Source organism: Dromiciops gliroides, chromosome 6 (assembly GCF_019393635.1).
Source record: "Dromiciops gliroides isolate mDroGli1 chromosome 6, mDroGli1.pri, whole genome shotgun sequence".
Taxonomy (NCBI): domain Eukaryota; kingdom Metazoa; phylum Chordata; class Mammalia; order Microbiotheria; family Microbiotheriidae; genus Dromiciops; species Dromiciops gliroides.
In genome coordinates this window covers 96,054,218-96,072,639 of record NC_057866.1, presented here as the reverse complement: position 1 = coordinate 96,072,639, position 18,422 = coordinate 96,054,218, and the positions used below count along the sequence as shown (strand labels likewise).

Sequence of the window (18,422 nt, the reverse complement as noted above, 5' to 3'; positions counted from 1 at the left end):
CTGAAAGCCATAATCAAGAAAAGAGTATGGACACCATATTCCAGGAAATTATCAAGGAGAACTTCCCTGATATTGTAGAATTAGAGGATAAAATCATCACTGAAAGAATCCATCAATCACCTCCTAAAAGAGACCCCAAAAGGAAAACTCCAAGGAATATTGTAGCTAAATTCCAGAATTATCAGGTGAAGGAGAAAATACTCCAAGCAGCCAGGAAGAAACAATTTAAATATCTTGGAGCCACAGTCAGGATTACACAGGACCTGACAGCTTCAACATTAAAGGGTCACAAGGCTTGGAATATGATATTCCAGAAGGCAAAGGAACTTGGATGACAACCAAGAATCAACTACCCAGCAAAATTGAGCATTATCTTTCAGAGGAAAAGATGGACATTCAACGAAATAGGGGACTGCCAAGATTTCCTGAAGAAAAAACCAGAACTGAACAGAAAATTTGATTTCCAAATACAAAACTCAAGAGAAATATAAAGAGGTAAACAGGAGGGAAAAAGGTTGTTCATTGAGGTTAAACTGTTTACATCCCTATGAGGGAGGATAATACTTTTAACTCTTGGGATCTGTATCTCTATTAAAGTATTGTTATTAAATTAACTTTGATGTGATGATATAAAGAAACTTAAGGGGCAGAATAAAAGGAGAATGGGGGAGGAAAGAGAGGGGGAGGTGGAATGGGGTTAATTACATCATATGAAGAGGCACAAAAAGAATCAATAGAGGGAAAGAAGGGAGGGGTGAGCATTGTTTCAAACTTACTCTCATCAGATTTGGTTCAGGGAGGGAATAACATATACATGCACTTGTATAAAGAAACTTAGCTTACTCTTTAAGGAAGTAAGTAAAAAGGTAAGGAGAAATGGGTGGTACTGATAGGAGGGAGGGAAGAAGCAGGGGAAAAAGGAAGGGTGGTTGATAAAAGGGAGGGAAGATTGAGGGAGGCAGTGGTCAGAAGCAAAACACTGGTGAGGAGGAATAGGGTGAAAGAAGAAAAAAAGTACAACAAAGGGGAAAGGAGATGAAGGGAAATAAACAGTAATCTTAAATGTGAATGTGAATGGGATGAGATGAACTCTCCCATAAAATGGAAGTGAATAGCAGAGTGGATTAAAAATCAGAATCCTACAGTATGTTGTTTACAAGAAAGATAGTTGAAGCAGAGAGATACATACGGAGTAAAGGTAAAAGGTTGGAGCAGAATATATTATGCTTCAGTTGAAGTAAAAAAAAGCAGGCATAGCAATCCTTATCTCAGATAAAGCAAAAGCAAAAATTGATCTAATTAAAAGTGATAAGGAAGGAAAACTACATCTTGCTAAAAGGTACAATAGATAATGAAGTAATATCAATCCTAAACATGTATGTGTCAAGTGGTATAGCATCCAAATTCTTAGAGGAGAAGTTAAATGAGTTACAAAAGGAAATGGAAGCAAAACTATACTAGTGGAGGATTTGAACCTTCCCCTCTCAGAATTAGATAAGTCTAACCACAAAATAAATAAGAAGTTAAAAAGGTGAACAGAATGTTAGAAAAGTTAGATATGATAGATGTCTGGAGAAAATTGAATAGGGATAGAAAGGAATGTACCTTTTTCTCAGTGGTACATGGCATATACTCAAAAATTGACCATGTATTAGGGCACAAAAACCGCATAGTCAAAGGCAGAAAGGAAGAAATAGTAATTGCATCCTTCTCAGATCATGATGCAATAAAAATTACATGTAATAAAGAGCCATGGAAAGGCAGACTGAAAATTAATTGGAAACTAAATAATCTCATCCTAAAGAATGAGTGGGTCAAACAACAAATCATAGAAACATTAACTTCATCCAAGGAATAACAATAATGAGATAACATACCAAAACCTATGGGATGCAGCCAAAGCAGTTCTTAGGGGAAATTTTATATATCTAAATGCTTACATGAATAAAAAAGAGAAAGAGGAGATCAATGAATTGACATGCAACTAAAAAAGGTAGAAAAAAGGGGCAGCTAGGTGGCGCAGTAGATGGAGCACCGGCCCTGGAGTCAGGAGTACCTGAGTTCGGGTCCGGCCTCAGACACTTGACACTTACTGGCTGTGTGACTTTGGGCAAGTCACTTAACCCCAACTGCCTCACTACTAAAAAAAAAAAGTAGAAAAAGAACAAATTAAAAATTCTCAATTAAATACTAAATTAGAAATCCTGAAAACCAAAGGAGAAATTAATAAAATTGAAAGCAAGAAAACTACAGAATTAATCAATAAAACTAAGAGCTGGTTTTATGAAAAAATCAATAAAATACATAAACCTTTGGTTAATTTGATTTAAAAAGAGAAAGAAGAAAAACAAATTACCAGTAACAAAAATGAAAGGGGCAAATTCACCACCAATGAAGTGGAAATTAAAGCAATAATTTGGAGCTATTTTGCCCAACTGTATGCCAATAAATTTGACAATTTAAATGAAATGGATGAATATTTACAAAAATACAAATTGCCCAGGTTAACTGAAGAGGAAATAAAATCCTTAAATAAGCCTATTTTAGAAAAAGAAATTGAACAAGTCATCTATGAACTCCCCAAGAAAAAAAAATCTCCTGGGCCAGATGTGTTCACAAGTGAATTCTACCAAACATTTAAAGAACAATTAATTCCAATATTCTACAAATTATTTGGAAAAATAGGTGAAGAAGGAGTTCTACCAAATTCCTTTTATGACACAAATATGGCATTGATACCTAAACCAGGCAGAGCCAAAACAGAGAAAGAAAATTATGGACCAATTTCCCTAATGAATATCAATGCAAAAATCTAAAATAATATATTAGCAAGGATAATATAGCAATTCATCACCAGGATAATACACTATGACCAGGTGGGATTTATACCAGGAATGCATGGCTGGTTCAACATTAGGAAAACTATCAACATAATCAACCACATCAATAACAAAACTAACCAAAATAATATGAATATCTCAATAGATGCAGACAGAGTTTGACAAAATACAATACTAGTATTAAAAATACTAGTGAACATAGGAATAGGTGGAGCTTTCCTTAAAATAAAAGGCAGCTTTCCTTAAAATAAAATCATCAACAAATATTACAGGTAATGGGAATAAGTTAAAGGCATTCCCAATAAGATCAGGGGCGAAACAGGGATGTCCATTATCACCTCTATTATTTAATATTGTACTAAAAATGTTAGATTAAGCAATAAGAGAAGAAAAAGGAATTAAAGGAATTAGACTAGGCAAGGAGGAAACAAAATTTTCTTTGTAGATGATATGATGGTACACTTAGAGAATCCTAAAGAATCAACTAAAAAACTATTTAAAACAATTAACAACTTTAGCAAAGTTGTAGGATATAAATTAAATCCACATAAATCATCAGCATTTCTATACATGACCAACAAAACTCAGAAGCAAGAGACAGAAAGAGAAATTCCATTTAAAGTAATGGTAGACAATATAAAATACTTGTGAGTCTACCTGCCAAGAAAACCCAGCAACTTTATGAACACAATTACAAAACACTTTTCACACAAATCAAATCAGATCTAAATAATTGTAAAAATATCAATTGCTCATGGATAGGCTGAGCTAATATAATAAAATGACACTTCTGCCTAAATTAATTAATTATTAATTATTAAGTAAGTAAGTAAGTATTCAGTGCCATACCAATAAGACTACCTAAGAGAATAGAGTAGTATATAATCAAGCCCTAAGTTATGTGGTATAGAATATTAAGCCACATATTAATTTAGAGAAAGAAAAATACTTATAAAGGCAGGAATTATTCAGAAAAGGCTTCATGGAGAAAATGGGATCTAAGCTGGATCTTGGAAGATGGACAGGATTTGGACAGAATTGGGGGTGGGGCAGGACTTCAGGTGGTATAATAGTTGCAAGCTAAGACATGGAAATAGGAATGAGCAGGGCATATGCTGAATAACACTTGTCTAGTGAGCCACTACTCTTTAACACGTACTCCCTTTGCTCACTAGACAAGTGTTATTCAGCATACGCCCTGCTACTACTTTATATGAAAAAAAAATAGAAGAAAATGCAAGAAAGAATAAACAACAATAGCAACAAAGAAGCAACAGCAAAAGTGAAAATAGGATGCTTCAATCTGCCTTCAAACTCCATAGTTCTTTTCCTGAATGTGGAGAGCATTTTCCACCTTAAGTCTTTTGGCATTGTCTTGGGTCATTGCATTTTTGAGAAGAGTTAAATCTATCAGTTGATCATCACACAATGCTGCTGATACTATGTACCATGTTCTCTTGGTTGAATATAATCTTTCAAAGGAAAAAATGGATATTTAATTAAATAGAAGACTTTTAGAAAATCTGACATTCTAACAGAAGACTCAAGAGAAGCATAAAAAGGTAAACAGGAAAGAAAATCATAATAAATTCAATAAGGTTAATTTGTATATATATATATATATATATATATATATATATATATAAATTTGGTGAGGCAACTGGGGTTAAGAGACTTGCCCAGGGTCACACAGCTAGGAAGTGTCAAGTGTCTGAGGCCGGATTTGAACTCAGTTCCTCCTGAATCCAGGGCTGGTGCTTTATCTACTGTGTCACCTAGCTGCCCCTGTTTATATTATTACATGAAAATATTATACTTGTAACTCAAGAACTTTATCATTATTAGGATAGTTAGAAGTAAATACAGAGAGCACAGTTGTGAGTTGACTATGATGGGATGATATAAGAAAAATTAAGGGGTTAGAAAGAGAGGCACTGGGAGAAGGGGGAAAGCAGAGATAGAATGGGGAAAATTATCTCATATAAAAGAGGCATGAAAGAGCTTTTACAGTAGAGGAGAAGATGAGCTGGAGTAGGCAGGCAACACATAGCTGATTTCCCACTGTCTCTCGCATTAGACTGTGAGCTCTTTGAAGGCAGCAACTGTCTTTTGCCTCTTTTTGCATCCCTAGTACTTAGCACAGTGCATAAGTACAGTGCATTAGCACAGTACATAAGAAGTGTTTAAGAAATACTTGTTGAAGACTACTACTAACTATACTCTGGCAGACTGGACTTTCTGCATACTTACTTCTTTGTTATAGTACTTCCTTCTTTTTCTTCTTAATAAATTTTTTTTAATGACCTGACTATTCTTATCAATACAATGACCTAAGACAATCTCAAAGGACTATTGATACAACATACTGTCTACCTCCAGAGAAAGAACTGATATTGATGGAACAGACTGAAGCATGATACTTTTCACTTTCTTTCATTTTTTTCGTTTAATCAAGTTTTCTTGTACAAAATGACAAATATGGTACTGTTTTACATAATCATACATGTATAACCCATATATGAATGTTTGCCACCTCACGGAGGGGGCAGGAGGTAAAGGAAAGAGGGATAAAAATTGGAACCCAAACCTATAAATAAAAATGTTCATTACAAAAAAAATTAAATTGTTTTTTTCTCAAAAAATAATGAAGCATCTCATGAAATAACTTTTTAAAGAGATTCTTTTTGATCTAGCTGGTCTTCCCTACCCCTCAAATCCCCCACTCCACATCTGCTGTTCTATTCCCCCATTGGTAACAATCATTTCCATAATGGCTCATTATCACATAGTATCATATACCGTGAAACCTTCTTTATGAAAGGGAATTACCCTGCAATTCATCAAAGAAAGTGTGGCACAGTTATTATGGTTATTCTTTCTTTCTTTCTTTCTTCCTTTCTTTCTTCCTTTCTTTCTTCCTTTCTTTCTTCCTTTCTTTCTTCCTTTCTTTCTTCCTTCCTTTTTTCCTTTCTTCCTTCCTTTCTTCCTTCCTTCCTTCCTTCCTTCCTTCCTTCCTTCCTTTCTTTCTTTCTTTCTTTCTTTCTTTCTTTCTTTCTTTCTTTCTTTCTTTCTTTCTCTCTTCCTTCCTTCCTTCCTTCCTTCCTTCCTTCCTTCCTTCCTTCCTTCCTTCCTTCCTTCCTTCCTTCCTTCCTTCCTTCCTTCCTTCCTTCCTTCCTTCCTTCCTTCCTTCCTTTCTTTCTTTTTTTTGGTGAGGCAATTGGGGTTAAGTGACTTGCCCAGGGTCACACAGCTAGTAAGTGTCAGGTGTCTGAGGCTGGATTTGAACTCAGGTCCTCTTGACTCCAGGGCTGGTGATCTATCCACTGTGCCACCTAACTGCCCCAGTTATTAGGGTTATTAAGAAGAACTGAGTTCAATCCTAATTCTGCTACCTGCTAGCTATGTTACATTGGACAAATTATTTAACCCCCTGTAGGTCCTCAGTTGCTTCATCTATGAAATGGGGGGTTTTAGACTAGAAGATAACCGAAGCTCTTTCCAGCTCTAAAACTTATAAGGATTTATGTTACCATTCTTACTTCTTTATTCTTTGAGAGGCAGTATGGCATTAGATATAGAGTCAAGCTATGTGGCTTCGAATCCCAGTTCTAATACTTGTGTGACCCTGGCCAAGTTGCTTAACCTCTCTAAGATTCTTATTTCACATACACACAGATCACTGTGACAGTTACGTTACCAACTCTAGTGGGTTCTTTTAAAGAATGTATTTTATAAACTTTAAGGTCTTATACAAATTTGAGCAAGTCTTATTACATAATGGGGAAAATGAAGACAAGAGGGCCTATCTCTAGTGTAAATGCTCTAAATGGTTTTTTAGGAGAGAGCAACTTATCAAGAGTCTGAAGCAGCCTCTTTTGTTTGTTTGCTTGGTGTTTTTTTTTTTTTGGGGGGGTTGTTGTTTGGTTTTTTTTTTTTGCAGGGCAATGACGGTTAAATGATTTGCCCAGGGTCACATGGCTAGTAAGTGTCAAGTGTCTGAGGCCGGATTTGAACTCAGGTCCTCCTGAATCCAAGGCCAGTGCTTTATCCACTGCGCCACCTAGCTGCCCCTGAAGCAGCCTCTTTTGCTGATACTGTTATTGTCTGACAAAATTATTAGCAACAGCTATAATAGGTTGATAGCTGTCAAAAACCGTGCACATACTGGCTGAATAAAACAAGATATTTGAAGACCTGGGAATGAAAATACACATACACATAGTGTAAAGAGAAATTTCCAAGAGGCAACTCCATTAATGTTTATAGATGATGTTAAATTTGTAGAAAAAAATCATAAAGTATTTCAACAAAAATTAATTAAGTGCCAACTATGTATAGGGCCTGAGCAGGGCTCCACAAAGATGCAGAGAAAAGTAAGACAGATTCTGCTTCCCCTCAAGGAGCTTACTGTTTAGTCAATAGATCAAAATCCTTCCCTGTATAATTAATAATTAATAAAATATGTGTTCTAAAACTTAGAGTTCTTTAATGCAGCAAATACTTTTAAAAATCCTTTCTATACTTATAAGTCTTGCCTACCTCCTTTACTTGATTTCTGGTCTTCTTTTTGCTTTACCTGAAGAATGATTATTTCAGTTGCCCATTATGTTTCCATAAACAGGCTGGAAAAGGTTATTTTCTGTTTAGTGGTATGCATTTTCTGGTGCTATTTTCTGAAAACCTGTCAATCATATATTATATTAAAAGCTGCAAGACTCCAATTTTCCCACCTGGAACAATGAAGACAGGACTGGGTTTGCCTAGAAGAAGTGGAGATTTGGCACTCAAATCTAACTTGATACAGACAGAGCAAGCCAGATCATTCAGGTCTCAAAGGAACTGGGGAGGCTTATTTGTAGTGGTTTAGCTGTCCATGTAAGTTATTTGTACAATGACCAATGTTCTATTTCACTCTGCACTAAGTAAAACTCCCTAGACTTGATTTAGCCTTACCACAAATTTTTTAGACCAGGTGGGTGGGCTCAGTGTTAACTAACACAAGTATAAGTGACAATATTTCTGCAGAAATAAGATTCTCCCCAACCAATTTAAGTTATATTTTATGCTCATCAATTGGGGAATGGCTGAACAAGTTGTGGTATATGAATGTAATGGAATACTATTGTGCTGTAAGAAATGATAAGCAGGTGGATTTCAGAGAAACCTGGAAGGACTTGCATGTATTGATGATGAGTGAGAGGAGCAGAACCAGGAGAAGAACATTGTACACAGTATCAACAACATTGTGTGTTGATCAACTGTGATAGATTTGATTCTTCTCAGAAATACAATGGTCCAAGATAGTTCCAAAGGACTCATGATGGAAAATGCTCTCCAAATCTAGAAAAAAAGAACTGTTGAATCTGGATGCAGATCGAGCCATACTATTTCTCTTGTTTTTGTTGCTGTTGTTTTTCTTTTTTGAGGTTTTGCCTTTTTGCTCTGATTCTTCTCTCATAATATGACTAATGCAGAAATATGTTTAATGTGATTGTACATATATAAACTACATCAGATTACTTGCTGTCTTGGGGAGGGGGGAGGGAGGGAAGGGAGGAAGAAAAATTTGAAACTAGAAATCTTATAAAAACAGATGTTGAAAACTATCTCTAAATGTAATGGAAATAATAAAATATTTATGTGGGAAAAAAGTTGGTTACTTAATTTTTATTTTTTTCTGGTCTTTAAACACTATTTAGAGCACTAGCCTTTAAATTAGGAAGACCCAGACTTCAATACTGCTTCAGATACAGAGGAGTTGCAAGACCCTGGGCAAATCCCTTATCCTGTCTCAGTCTTAGTTTCCTCAGCTGTAAAAAGGGGATAATAATAGCAAATGAATTCATATGTGTAAAACAATTTGTTAGCCTCAAGGTACTATGTAATTGTAGATTATTATTAGGAAATGCCAAATTCTAGTGTTGTTCTCTGTCATTTACTTAGTGTTTACTATTGCTTCAATGTTTTTTCCTATCAAAAAGAAACTACATTTCCAGGAAAGTCTGAGGACCAACCTTACTCTTTGGTGCCTCTTTTAGGTTGGGGAGAGAGGAGTAAGAACATGCAAGTAATGTCAAACATTATTACTACATTTTCTATTTTCTTAGTAGTCTCCAGTGGTTCATTCTTTACTACAGTGAAAGATAAATCTTCATGTTATCAGTTCTTTCATGATTATGAAATCCCTCTGACACATTATTTATCCACTCTTCTCTTCAAAAGGTGACAGGTTGGCAAAATGATTAACTACTGTAGACAATTTAATTCTTTCTTAAAGCACATGTGGAAGAACTGAAGGCCGCTTTAATCATATTAGCATTGCACACATCTGGTAACGTTGTAAGTTAATCTCTCTTACCACTGAGAAGTCAGTCTCATAAACACATCAAGACTCTCAGGTTCCTGGAAAAGCTTCAGAAGTTCTGGATCACAAGAGAGGTGGGCAAGGATTCGCAATTCAATCTGTGAAAAGTCTGACAAACATAGTCCTGCTTTTAATTTTCAGTCTTTTAACCAGCCCCTTCAGTTTTCTTCTCCACTCCTGTTTCCCTCATTACTGTAGCACTGAGCCCTTGCCCAAATTACTATAGTTTAAATTGCTATGATTACAGTATTAAATAACTACAATTCATGTTTTTTTAAAAAACATAGTTTTGGTGCCTTCCCTTTGTTAATTATTTCCTATTTATCATGCATATTGCTTTTTTTGCACATAATTGTTTGCTTGTTGTCTCCTTCATCAGCTTGTAAGCTCCTTGAGGAAAAGAACTGTCTTTTGCCTCTTTTTGTGTCTCCAGTGCTTAGCACAGTGGCACAGAGTAGGCATTAAATAAATGCTTATTGATGACTGATTGACTGAAAAAGCCTACATGATCTTAGGCTGCATTAAAAGAAACAGAATGGAGTGTCTGGAGAGATGACTGTCTTCTACTCTGGGCACATCACATCTGAAAAGTTGTCCCCAATTTGGGTAACCCCATTTAGCAAGGATACTAACAAATTGGAATGTGTCTAGAAGACCAGGATGGCAAGAGGACTAGAAAATAAATTGAAGGAATTGGGAATGTTTAGATTAGAGAATATTTAGAGGAGACATAATTGGTGTGTTCAAACATCATTAGCATGAGGAAGAAGGATTGAACTTAATATGGGTGAATCCAAAGGGCAGAATTAGCAACATTGCATGGAAGGTAAAGGGAAGCAAAGTCTCGCTTATTCCCATAAAGGGAATAGACTAGATGATTTCTGAGGTCCCATCCAGTTCTTAGATTACATGATTCTATGATTTCCATTTTTATAATTCCTTTACCATTTATTCTGTTGCTCCTTTTATTCCAAAACTATCCCAATTAGCACAATGGTATCCGTTATCATTTTTCATTGTTTGTCCTCTACTAAAGAGGACCATAACATCAGGATGATGTCATGACTTGCAGTAAATTGGATTTTAGTGAGGAAGGGCTGTGCAAAGTCACCAGCCTCACTTTCTCCTCCAGAACCATCTGGGTCCAGTGGCAAGATATATAGCAAAACAACTGGAGATGGCCCCATATGTTTAAGACAATTGGAATTAAGTCACTTGCCCAGGATCACACAGCTAGTAAGTGTCTGAGGTTTGATTTGAACTCATGTCGTCTTGACTTCAGGGCCAGGGATCTATCTATTATGCCACTTAGCTGCCCTGACCATTATCATAATACAATTAGGAAGTCTTCAAAATTATACACCAATGGAAAGATCTCTTTGAAATCAAATTTTCCCTACATTCATTATACAGGGGGCACCTAAAGTCTGGACAGTGACACCGGGGAAGACATTTGAGACCCTCAGTGTTTTCCTCAGGGTTAAGGTAGTGACCAATCAGTGAAGAGCAACATTCTAGGACTTTCACTTGTAGAGAGGTGGATTTGTTCAATAGTATTATCCTTGTTATTTACTGGTTTTGAAAAATAAATACTTTGAAATGTTTGCTTACATTCATTCAGAAAGTTTTCCTACTTCCTAGTATTAGATGTGTATTTATATTTTAAAATTAGGCAGTCTAGTATATTGTGTTAACTTTTTTAAAAAAGTTTTTAAGTGAGGCAATTGGGGCTTAAGTGACTTGCCCAGGGTCACACAGCTAGTAAGTGTTAAGTGTCTGAGGCCAGATTTGAATTCAGGTACTCCTGAATCCAGGGCTGAAGCTCTATCCACTGTGCCACCTAGCTGCCCCCATGTTAACTTTTAAAATAAAAGCAAATCATCTGTTTTTGGAAGTAACAGAGTATATGTAAAAGCCCAATAGCTTTTGAATTAAATTATGAGCAACTACACACTGTATCAACACATCAATATAAGTTCTTATTAAACTGTGCATTCCTTATCATTTTAAGACATAAGAAAATCTGGAGTATTCTGTATATACATTGTTTTAAATTTAGATTTTAAATCTAATTTTTGCCTAGTAAAAATGTGCATTAATAATAGTAGAAAAAATGAAGAAAAAAGCCTAGAGAAAATTCCAAGCTGCTGATTCATTATTGCTACAAACTTGCCCATCATAAGGGGGCTGACCATCAGGTGATGGATTCTTTTCAGTCAGGGCAACTTATGAAGTTGCTTTCCTAATTTATAGGGAAATTGCAAACTGCACTAGTGGAAAGGCACCTTCCCTTCCATCCCCCAATCCTTGCTTCATTGAATAAGTGTCAGTAAGTCAATAAATATTTACTAAGTGCTTACCAGCTGCTAGGCACTGTGCTAAGCACTAGGGATTCAAAGGCAAAATCTCTGTCTTCAGGAAGCTCACAATCTAATGGGAGAGACAATTCGCAAACAACTATGTACAAACAATTTGTATGCAGGATAAATACAATTAAGAGGGGTTGGGAAAGGCTTCCTGTAGAAGATGAGATTTTAGTTGGGACTTAAAGTAAACCAGAGAAGTCAGGAGTTGAGGATGAGGAGAGAGAACATTCCATGCCTGGTGGACAGCTAGCTAGTGAAAATGCCCGAAGTCGGGGGAGATGGAGTAACTTGATCTAGGCAAACTCAGTGTGCCTATAGCACTGAATCAGAATATGTGCAGTGGGGGGAGAGGGAGGGAGGAAGTGGTGATGGAAGAAATAAGTATCTGACTCCCATCTCCTGCCTGTTGCATCATTTCCCATCTTTGATAACTGTTGTAACATCCATTATCTTTGCATGAAGCCTGGTCATTATCTTGGTGACCTCATTCTCAGTTTGTGTTAGAAGCAGAACTTCAGTGCTGGTCTTCCTGGTTCTGAGGCCAGCTCTGCACCCATCATGTAGCAGATACCTCTGTAATACCATGTAGTCTTTAAAATTCCCACATTCCTCATGTCTATGGGTTAAGAAACCATATGCAGTCCATCAAATGTAAATATGAAAAATGTCATAGGATTTAAAGCTGAACTGGACCTTAGAAATTCTCTAGTCCAGTCTACTCATTTTACACATTTCAAAACTTAGGCCCATGGAAGATAAATAATTTGTCTAGGTCATTCAGGTATTAAGAGTTAAATCCACATCTTCTAACTCCAAACCCAGTGCTCTTTTATTGGTCATAGACAGTTTACCATGAATTTATTAATCAGATTGGTTTTTTGGTCACCTCATAGAGTGGTAGGTAATACTTTTATTTATAGGATACTCTGCAAAGTGCCTCATATAAGACACAGACTTAGGGAAGTTTAGATACAGGAGAGCAAGAGCAAGATGGAGCAGGAAATAGGTCATGAAAGATCCAGAGCAGAAAGCATTGTCCAGGGGGAGCCTAAGTAGCTGAGGGTACTTGTACTTATAGGTGCTTAGTAAATATATATTATTAAATGATTGATGGTGATGGTTACCAAAAGGGAGCTGGGAGAGAAAAAAAGTGGAAGGCCACCAAAGCCCAACTCTATCAATCTCACAATTTTCACTAGGGCTAATCCAATATGAAAAAGTATTGAGAAGACATTAGGAGGAGAAAAATAGAAACTACTTCCGTCAACCTTTTTGGGGGGTTGGACCAAAGGAATTGAAGATCAACTGGCCTTGACATTCTTTGGCTAGGGTGATGGTGGCCATGCCCTTTGCTGAAGGAACAGAGAAACACAATTTACCACCTACAGTTTCCTCTTTTATACTTTTCCAAACTCTATTTGTTCCCATTTAGGCTCACTGCTAAATCCCACACACTGATTCTTGCTTCAAATGATTCCAGCAGACTCCTCTCCTTCCTTGCCTTTTTTTCAGTCTCTCAACTAATACAGACAGAAAATCTTTAATCCAAATGATTTTCCTCTCTTGCCTTTACCTTCCTTTCTTATAGCCAATCACCAAGAAAGACAACCAATCAACAAGCATACACTGAGTAGATCATTGACTAGGAATGTTTATTCTTGGGGCAAGGGGGGAGTGGGCACAGGGTTCAAGATACCAAACCTTATCTAGAGTGTAGCTACTAGGATAGGGATAATATGTCCTGTGATGTTTTTATGCCACTAAAAGATTGGCTGTTACTAGGAGTCAAAAAGAATACAGGGGTATGGTCATCTTGGAATGTTTGAGCCATTTTGAAAAAGCATAGTGGATTGGCAGGTACAAAAGAAAAATCTGAGTGGCAGAATAGCAAAAGGCTTAATAGATCCACGTGGAAAAGTACTTCCCCTGCTTCTCTGAAGAGATGGGAGCCTGTGTGTGTGTGTGTGTGTGTGTGTGTGTGTGTGTGTGTGTGTGTGTGTGTGTGTGTGTAAACTCTGCATGTAATGTCAGACTCTTTCAGTATTTTGTTTAGTTTCAATTACTTGTTTTCTTTTTCTTTTATGTTAAATAGGCGATTCTCTGAGAAGGGAAGAGGAGAAGGAGATTCTGGCATTGTAGGTGATGTAAAAACAGGATAAAGAGAGCCATGGGGAATTGGACCTCTTGGAGAGAGCAGTAGAAGGAAAACCAAGGGAGGAGATAAAGAGGAGAGGAGGAGAATCAACAGCAGTGTGAAAAGGTTATAGTCTCTCCCCTCAAGGAGAAAATAATCTACTGTGCAGGGATCAGAGAATATGAAATATACACAGAAAAGTATTATTCAAAGTAGAAGGTCATAAGAGGAAAGCAGAGCTACAATGTGCTATAGAAAATGTGAGAAGGGAGAGAACACTTTTAGGAAGGGAATCTTGGAAGGCTTCTTGGTTCAGGGAGGACAAAAACATTCATGGCTTTTCATAATGGTGGCAGCCCTCATGAGGCTGAATGTATCTCCCTCACCTCCCCCGAACTGTAACTTTTAGTTCTCCCAACTAAAATGAACATTTAGAGTTGGAACTAGTGCTGGGATGGGAGGTTTAAAGAATTGAAGAGAGACTATTTTCTATTCCTGAAGCTGAAGACAGAACTCATTGGAAAAGACCCTCATACTGGGAAAGATTGAAGGCAAAAGGAAAAGGGAATCGCAGAGGATGAGATGGATAGACAGTGTTGTGGAAACAACGAACATGAGCTTGGACAGATTTCAAGAGATGTTGGAGGAAAGAAGGGCCTGGCATGCTATGGTTAATGGGAGCATGAAGAATCAGACACTACCGAATGACTAAACAACAACAATAACAATATTTTCTAGTTACTTCCCCTCATTCTCATGACACAAACCCAGACAACTCTTTTGAGGAAAGAAAAGGGGAGCTGTTCTTTGAATATGTGTTATCTGGGACACGATAGAGATAAGTTCTTCATACTTAACATGTAGGAAAGGAATTACATTTATTCTACTTGCCCCCAGAAGGCAGAACCAGGAGCAATTGGGAGCAGGCAAAACAATGGGCAGTTTTAAAGATACACTTTTCAAACTGTTCCTAAGGATTAGAATTCTCTCAAAGAGGAGTGGACTCCCTCCCTTGAGAGGAGGTGGGTTCTTATCAAGGGAACTCTTCCAGCAAAGTCTGTATGATGACTTGTAGGACATGTCAGGGACATTATAGGTGGCATTGCTGCTCAGGTGGAGTATATGCCTTCTAAGGTCCCTCTAGCTCTGAGCACCCAAGCAGATGTCTAGCACTCTTTCATGTTCACAGGTCTCTCTATAAGGCCAGCTTGGGCTGCTGGGCCATTTTAATTTTAAAATTTAGACCCTAAAATTGTTGTTGAGTGTTTATATAGGGCAGTTAGAAGGGTTTAAGTATTTCCCAAATCACAAAAATGGTACTGAATAAATGGATTGACTTAATTTTTAGAAGTGGAAGGATCTTGGAAATGTCTTATCTGCCTTCCAGTCAAACTGAAGCACAGGCTTTCCATTCTATACACATCTCTCACTTTTCCTTCATGCCTTGGCTCACACAGTTCTCAACGACTGGAATATCCTTCCTGGCTGTTGAAATTCTAACTATCTTTCAAGTCCTAGCTCTAGTGCCACCTTCTTCAGGAAGCTTTCCCTATTCCTTTGCATTGGAAATGATTCCTCCTTCCTAACATTTCTCAGATGACTTTGTTTGGAACAATTTTGTGCACATATTTATAGATATTACTTGAAGGTTTACAAAACATTTTTCTCACAACCCTACAGAGCTGGTAGTAATAGAATTATGGCCCCTAATCTATAGAAAAGGAAACTAAAGCTCTGGGAGGGCGAGAGACTCATCCAAGGAAGTCTCACATAAACAACAACTAAATCCCACAGGTGGAATTTAAACTAAGGCCTCCTGACTTCAGTTTGTCCCAACTTCTTTCCAATAGTTAAAAAACCACATTCTATTTTGCATTTTAGCTACTTGTATATGTTTTATATTCCCCATATGAAACGTTGTTACCTCCCTTGAAAGTGGGAGGAGGGCTTGCTTTCTCTCTCCTCTAGTGGTATTGAAGAATTTTTTGTCAAATAGTTGTACAGAACTGAATAGCCAAGTGCTGTTATTCCAGGAGGGGGTGGGGAAAATCTATGTTTCACTTATAGAAGAATCCAGATTCACAAAAATGAAAAATTCTGTGATGATTATTTGTTGTATAAAAGAATGCTTCTGCTGTGTGTCAAGACTTAGGGACATCACTTTCCCAAGGGCAATACCAGGAGGAACAGGGAGTTGTCTAGCTGAATCTTATTTAGGGGAACCTAGAATAGAAACCTGACCTTAAGAGTCTAACAACTCACACTTACCCAATGAATATGGTTTAATCTTGGACATTCCTTGTTCTCCTGCTATTTCAAACATCTGGACGACTCTAGGCTAAAATATCCCTTTACCTCCTTTTCAATGATGTTGGTCTTTTGGCACTGACTTATACCTGGGGCTGGAGTCAGAGGACCTCAGCTGGAATATCATCTTTGGGATAGACTGGTCACATGATCTTGGGAAAGCCCAAGCCCCTTTGACTCTTTGGGGGGTTGGAGGGGTTGGTGGTATCTTAGTCCCCTACCAGTTCTAAATCTTCTGATCCTCTTGTCCAGAGCCTTCTCCCTGCCTTCAGTTCAATTTAGCTGAGCATCCCATATCTTTTTCATAATTGAAGTGTGGCTCTAGACAACTTAATACTTCTGATCTCTCACCAAATGGACAATTTGGGGCCACAGACTTTCTCTTTTACATAATATAGGCAGTGTCAGCCTGTTCCATGGGGAAATCTCAACCCCAACATGGCAGTAATCCTAACTTTTACAAGGGGAAAGGCTAGAAAGTACATCTCCCCTTCACAAGATTTACCATGATCTCTTGTTTTGTTGGTTTATTTTAAAGCAATCAAGCTCTTTTATTTCATTTATGATTATATTTACAAGCATTTGATTTTTACATTTTAGGAATACATCTAATAAAAATGGCTGCAAAAAAACTTTCTTTATATTGTTTACTAAAATAAATGATCATAAAGTACCTGCTGCTAGGAAGGAATAGCCTTTGGAAGATATAAACATTGTTCTGGGAGAAATAGTTGCTTTTTCATCTTCTTTCCCTGAAGAAAATATACAATTGGAAAGTGCATGAATGGTTAAATCACAGCAATCTTTGATGGGTAGACAATGATACTAACATTCTACAGTGAGCACAGAATCTCGTTTTTGGCCTCTAAGTGCTCCTGGAGCATGGATATCCTTTATATGGCATGCTGCAGTGAGACAAAGAACTCTTCACTTTGAGTCAGGAAACCTGGCTTTGGAGCCCTTCCTCTGCCAGTAGTGATGAGGGGCCACTCAGGAGACCTCAGACAAGTCGGTTCATTTCCCTGAGCCTCAGTTTCCACTTTTTTTTTCAGAGAATGTGAACTCTATCCTTTAAAGTCCTTCACAACCTAGAAGTAGCCGACCTTTCCAAGCTTATTGTACAACACCACCCTTTTCACATTGCATGCCACAGCCAAACTGGACAGTTTGCTGTATGTCATACCACATCTTCTCTCTCCCATCCCCACTGTTTTACGCAGGCTGCCCCCTTCTCAAATACTCTGTAGAATCCTTAGTTTCCTTCCCAATTCAGCTCACATCCCACCTCCTACACAAAACAAATCCCAATTTTCCCAGTTGCTAGGCATTTTCTACCGGAAATCACTTTTGTTTTTGTTTTTGTTTTTGTTTGTTGGTAGGGCAATGAGGGTTAAGTGACTTGCCCAAGCTAGTAAGTGTCAAGTGTCTAAGGCCAAATTTGAACTCAGGTCCTCCTGAATCCAGGGCTGGTACTTTATCTACTGTTCCACCTAGCTGCCCCAACTTTGTATTTTTTAAAGTATAATTTGTATTTTCTTATCTGTGTACATGTTATTTCCTCTAAATATCATGTAAACTATTTGAAGAAAGAGATTCTTTCATTTCATCTTCATAGCCTTCAAGTCTATTATGTAATTTTTAGATAGTAGATGCTTAATAAGTATCAAGCACAGTAATTGTTATATAGCATATCCTTTAAAAAAATTCTTGTTAAATGAATGAATCTACAAAAATGAGAGAACTATATACTTTTTTTTTTTTCCGGGGCAATGAAGGTTAAGTGACTTGCCCAGGGTTACACAGCTAGTAAGTGTCAAGTGTCTGAAGCCAGATTTGAACTTAGGTCCTCCTGAATCCAGGGCCAGTGCTTTATCCACTGTGCCACCAAATTGCCCCCAGAACTATATATCTTTAAGACCCTTTCCAGTTCTAAATCTTATGACCCCCATATCAATTCTTCAAAATAGCCTGACTTCAAATTTCCAACCCATAAGAAATTTCTCAGGGAAAAATTATTTTTGTATCCTCATTGCCTAGGCACCATAGTGCCTTGCATACATTAGGCACTTAATACATTTTTATTGAAAGTGAACAAAATAATCTCAATTATTCCAGATATAGAGTCAATGTCTAACAACTAGTTACTTAAGAAAAGCTGACAATGAGTGAATGTAGAGATGGGAGGGACCTTGGAGATCATCTGCTCCAATTCCTTTGTGTAAAGATTCCAAGATTTCCCATAGCCGGGCATGGTCACCATGGGGCTCCAGGAGTTTTAATAAGCTCTAAAGACTATCTCTCTCCATATACATATATACATATATGTATATATTATGTGTGTATCTCCCCACATATACATATACACATATACACTAAGGCACAAAGGAAGATAAAGAAACATTTGCTTATAT

The 18,422-nt window shown here is 37.2% G+C and overlaps 1 protein-coding gene across 1 annotated transcript in view; it reads right to left on the bottom strand.

Moving 5' to 3' along the window:
* Positions 1–18,422, bottom strand: part of POLN (DNA polymerase nu) — a 345,265-nt gene that overhangs the window by 146,221 nt on the left and 180,622 nt on the right. The window contains exons 16-17 of the mRNA XM_043972229.1: positions 16,686–16,763; positions 9,199–9,313 (exon numbers count right to left, since the gene is read on the bottom strand). Coding sequence (XP_043828164.1) covers positions 9,199–9,313; positions 16,686–16,763 — 193 coding nt within the window. The remainder of the gene's footprint in view (positions 1–9,198; positions 9,314–16,685; positions 16,764–18,422) is intronic.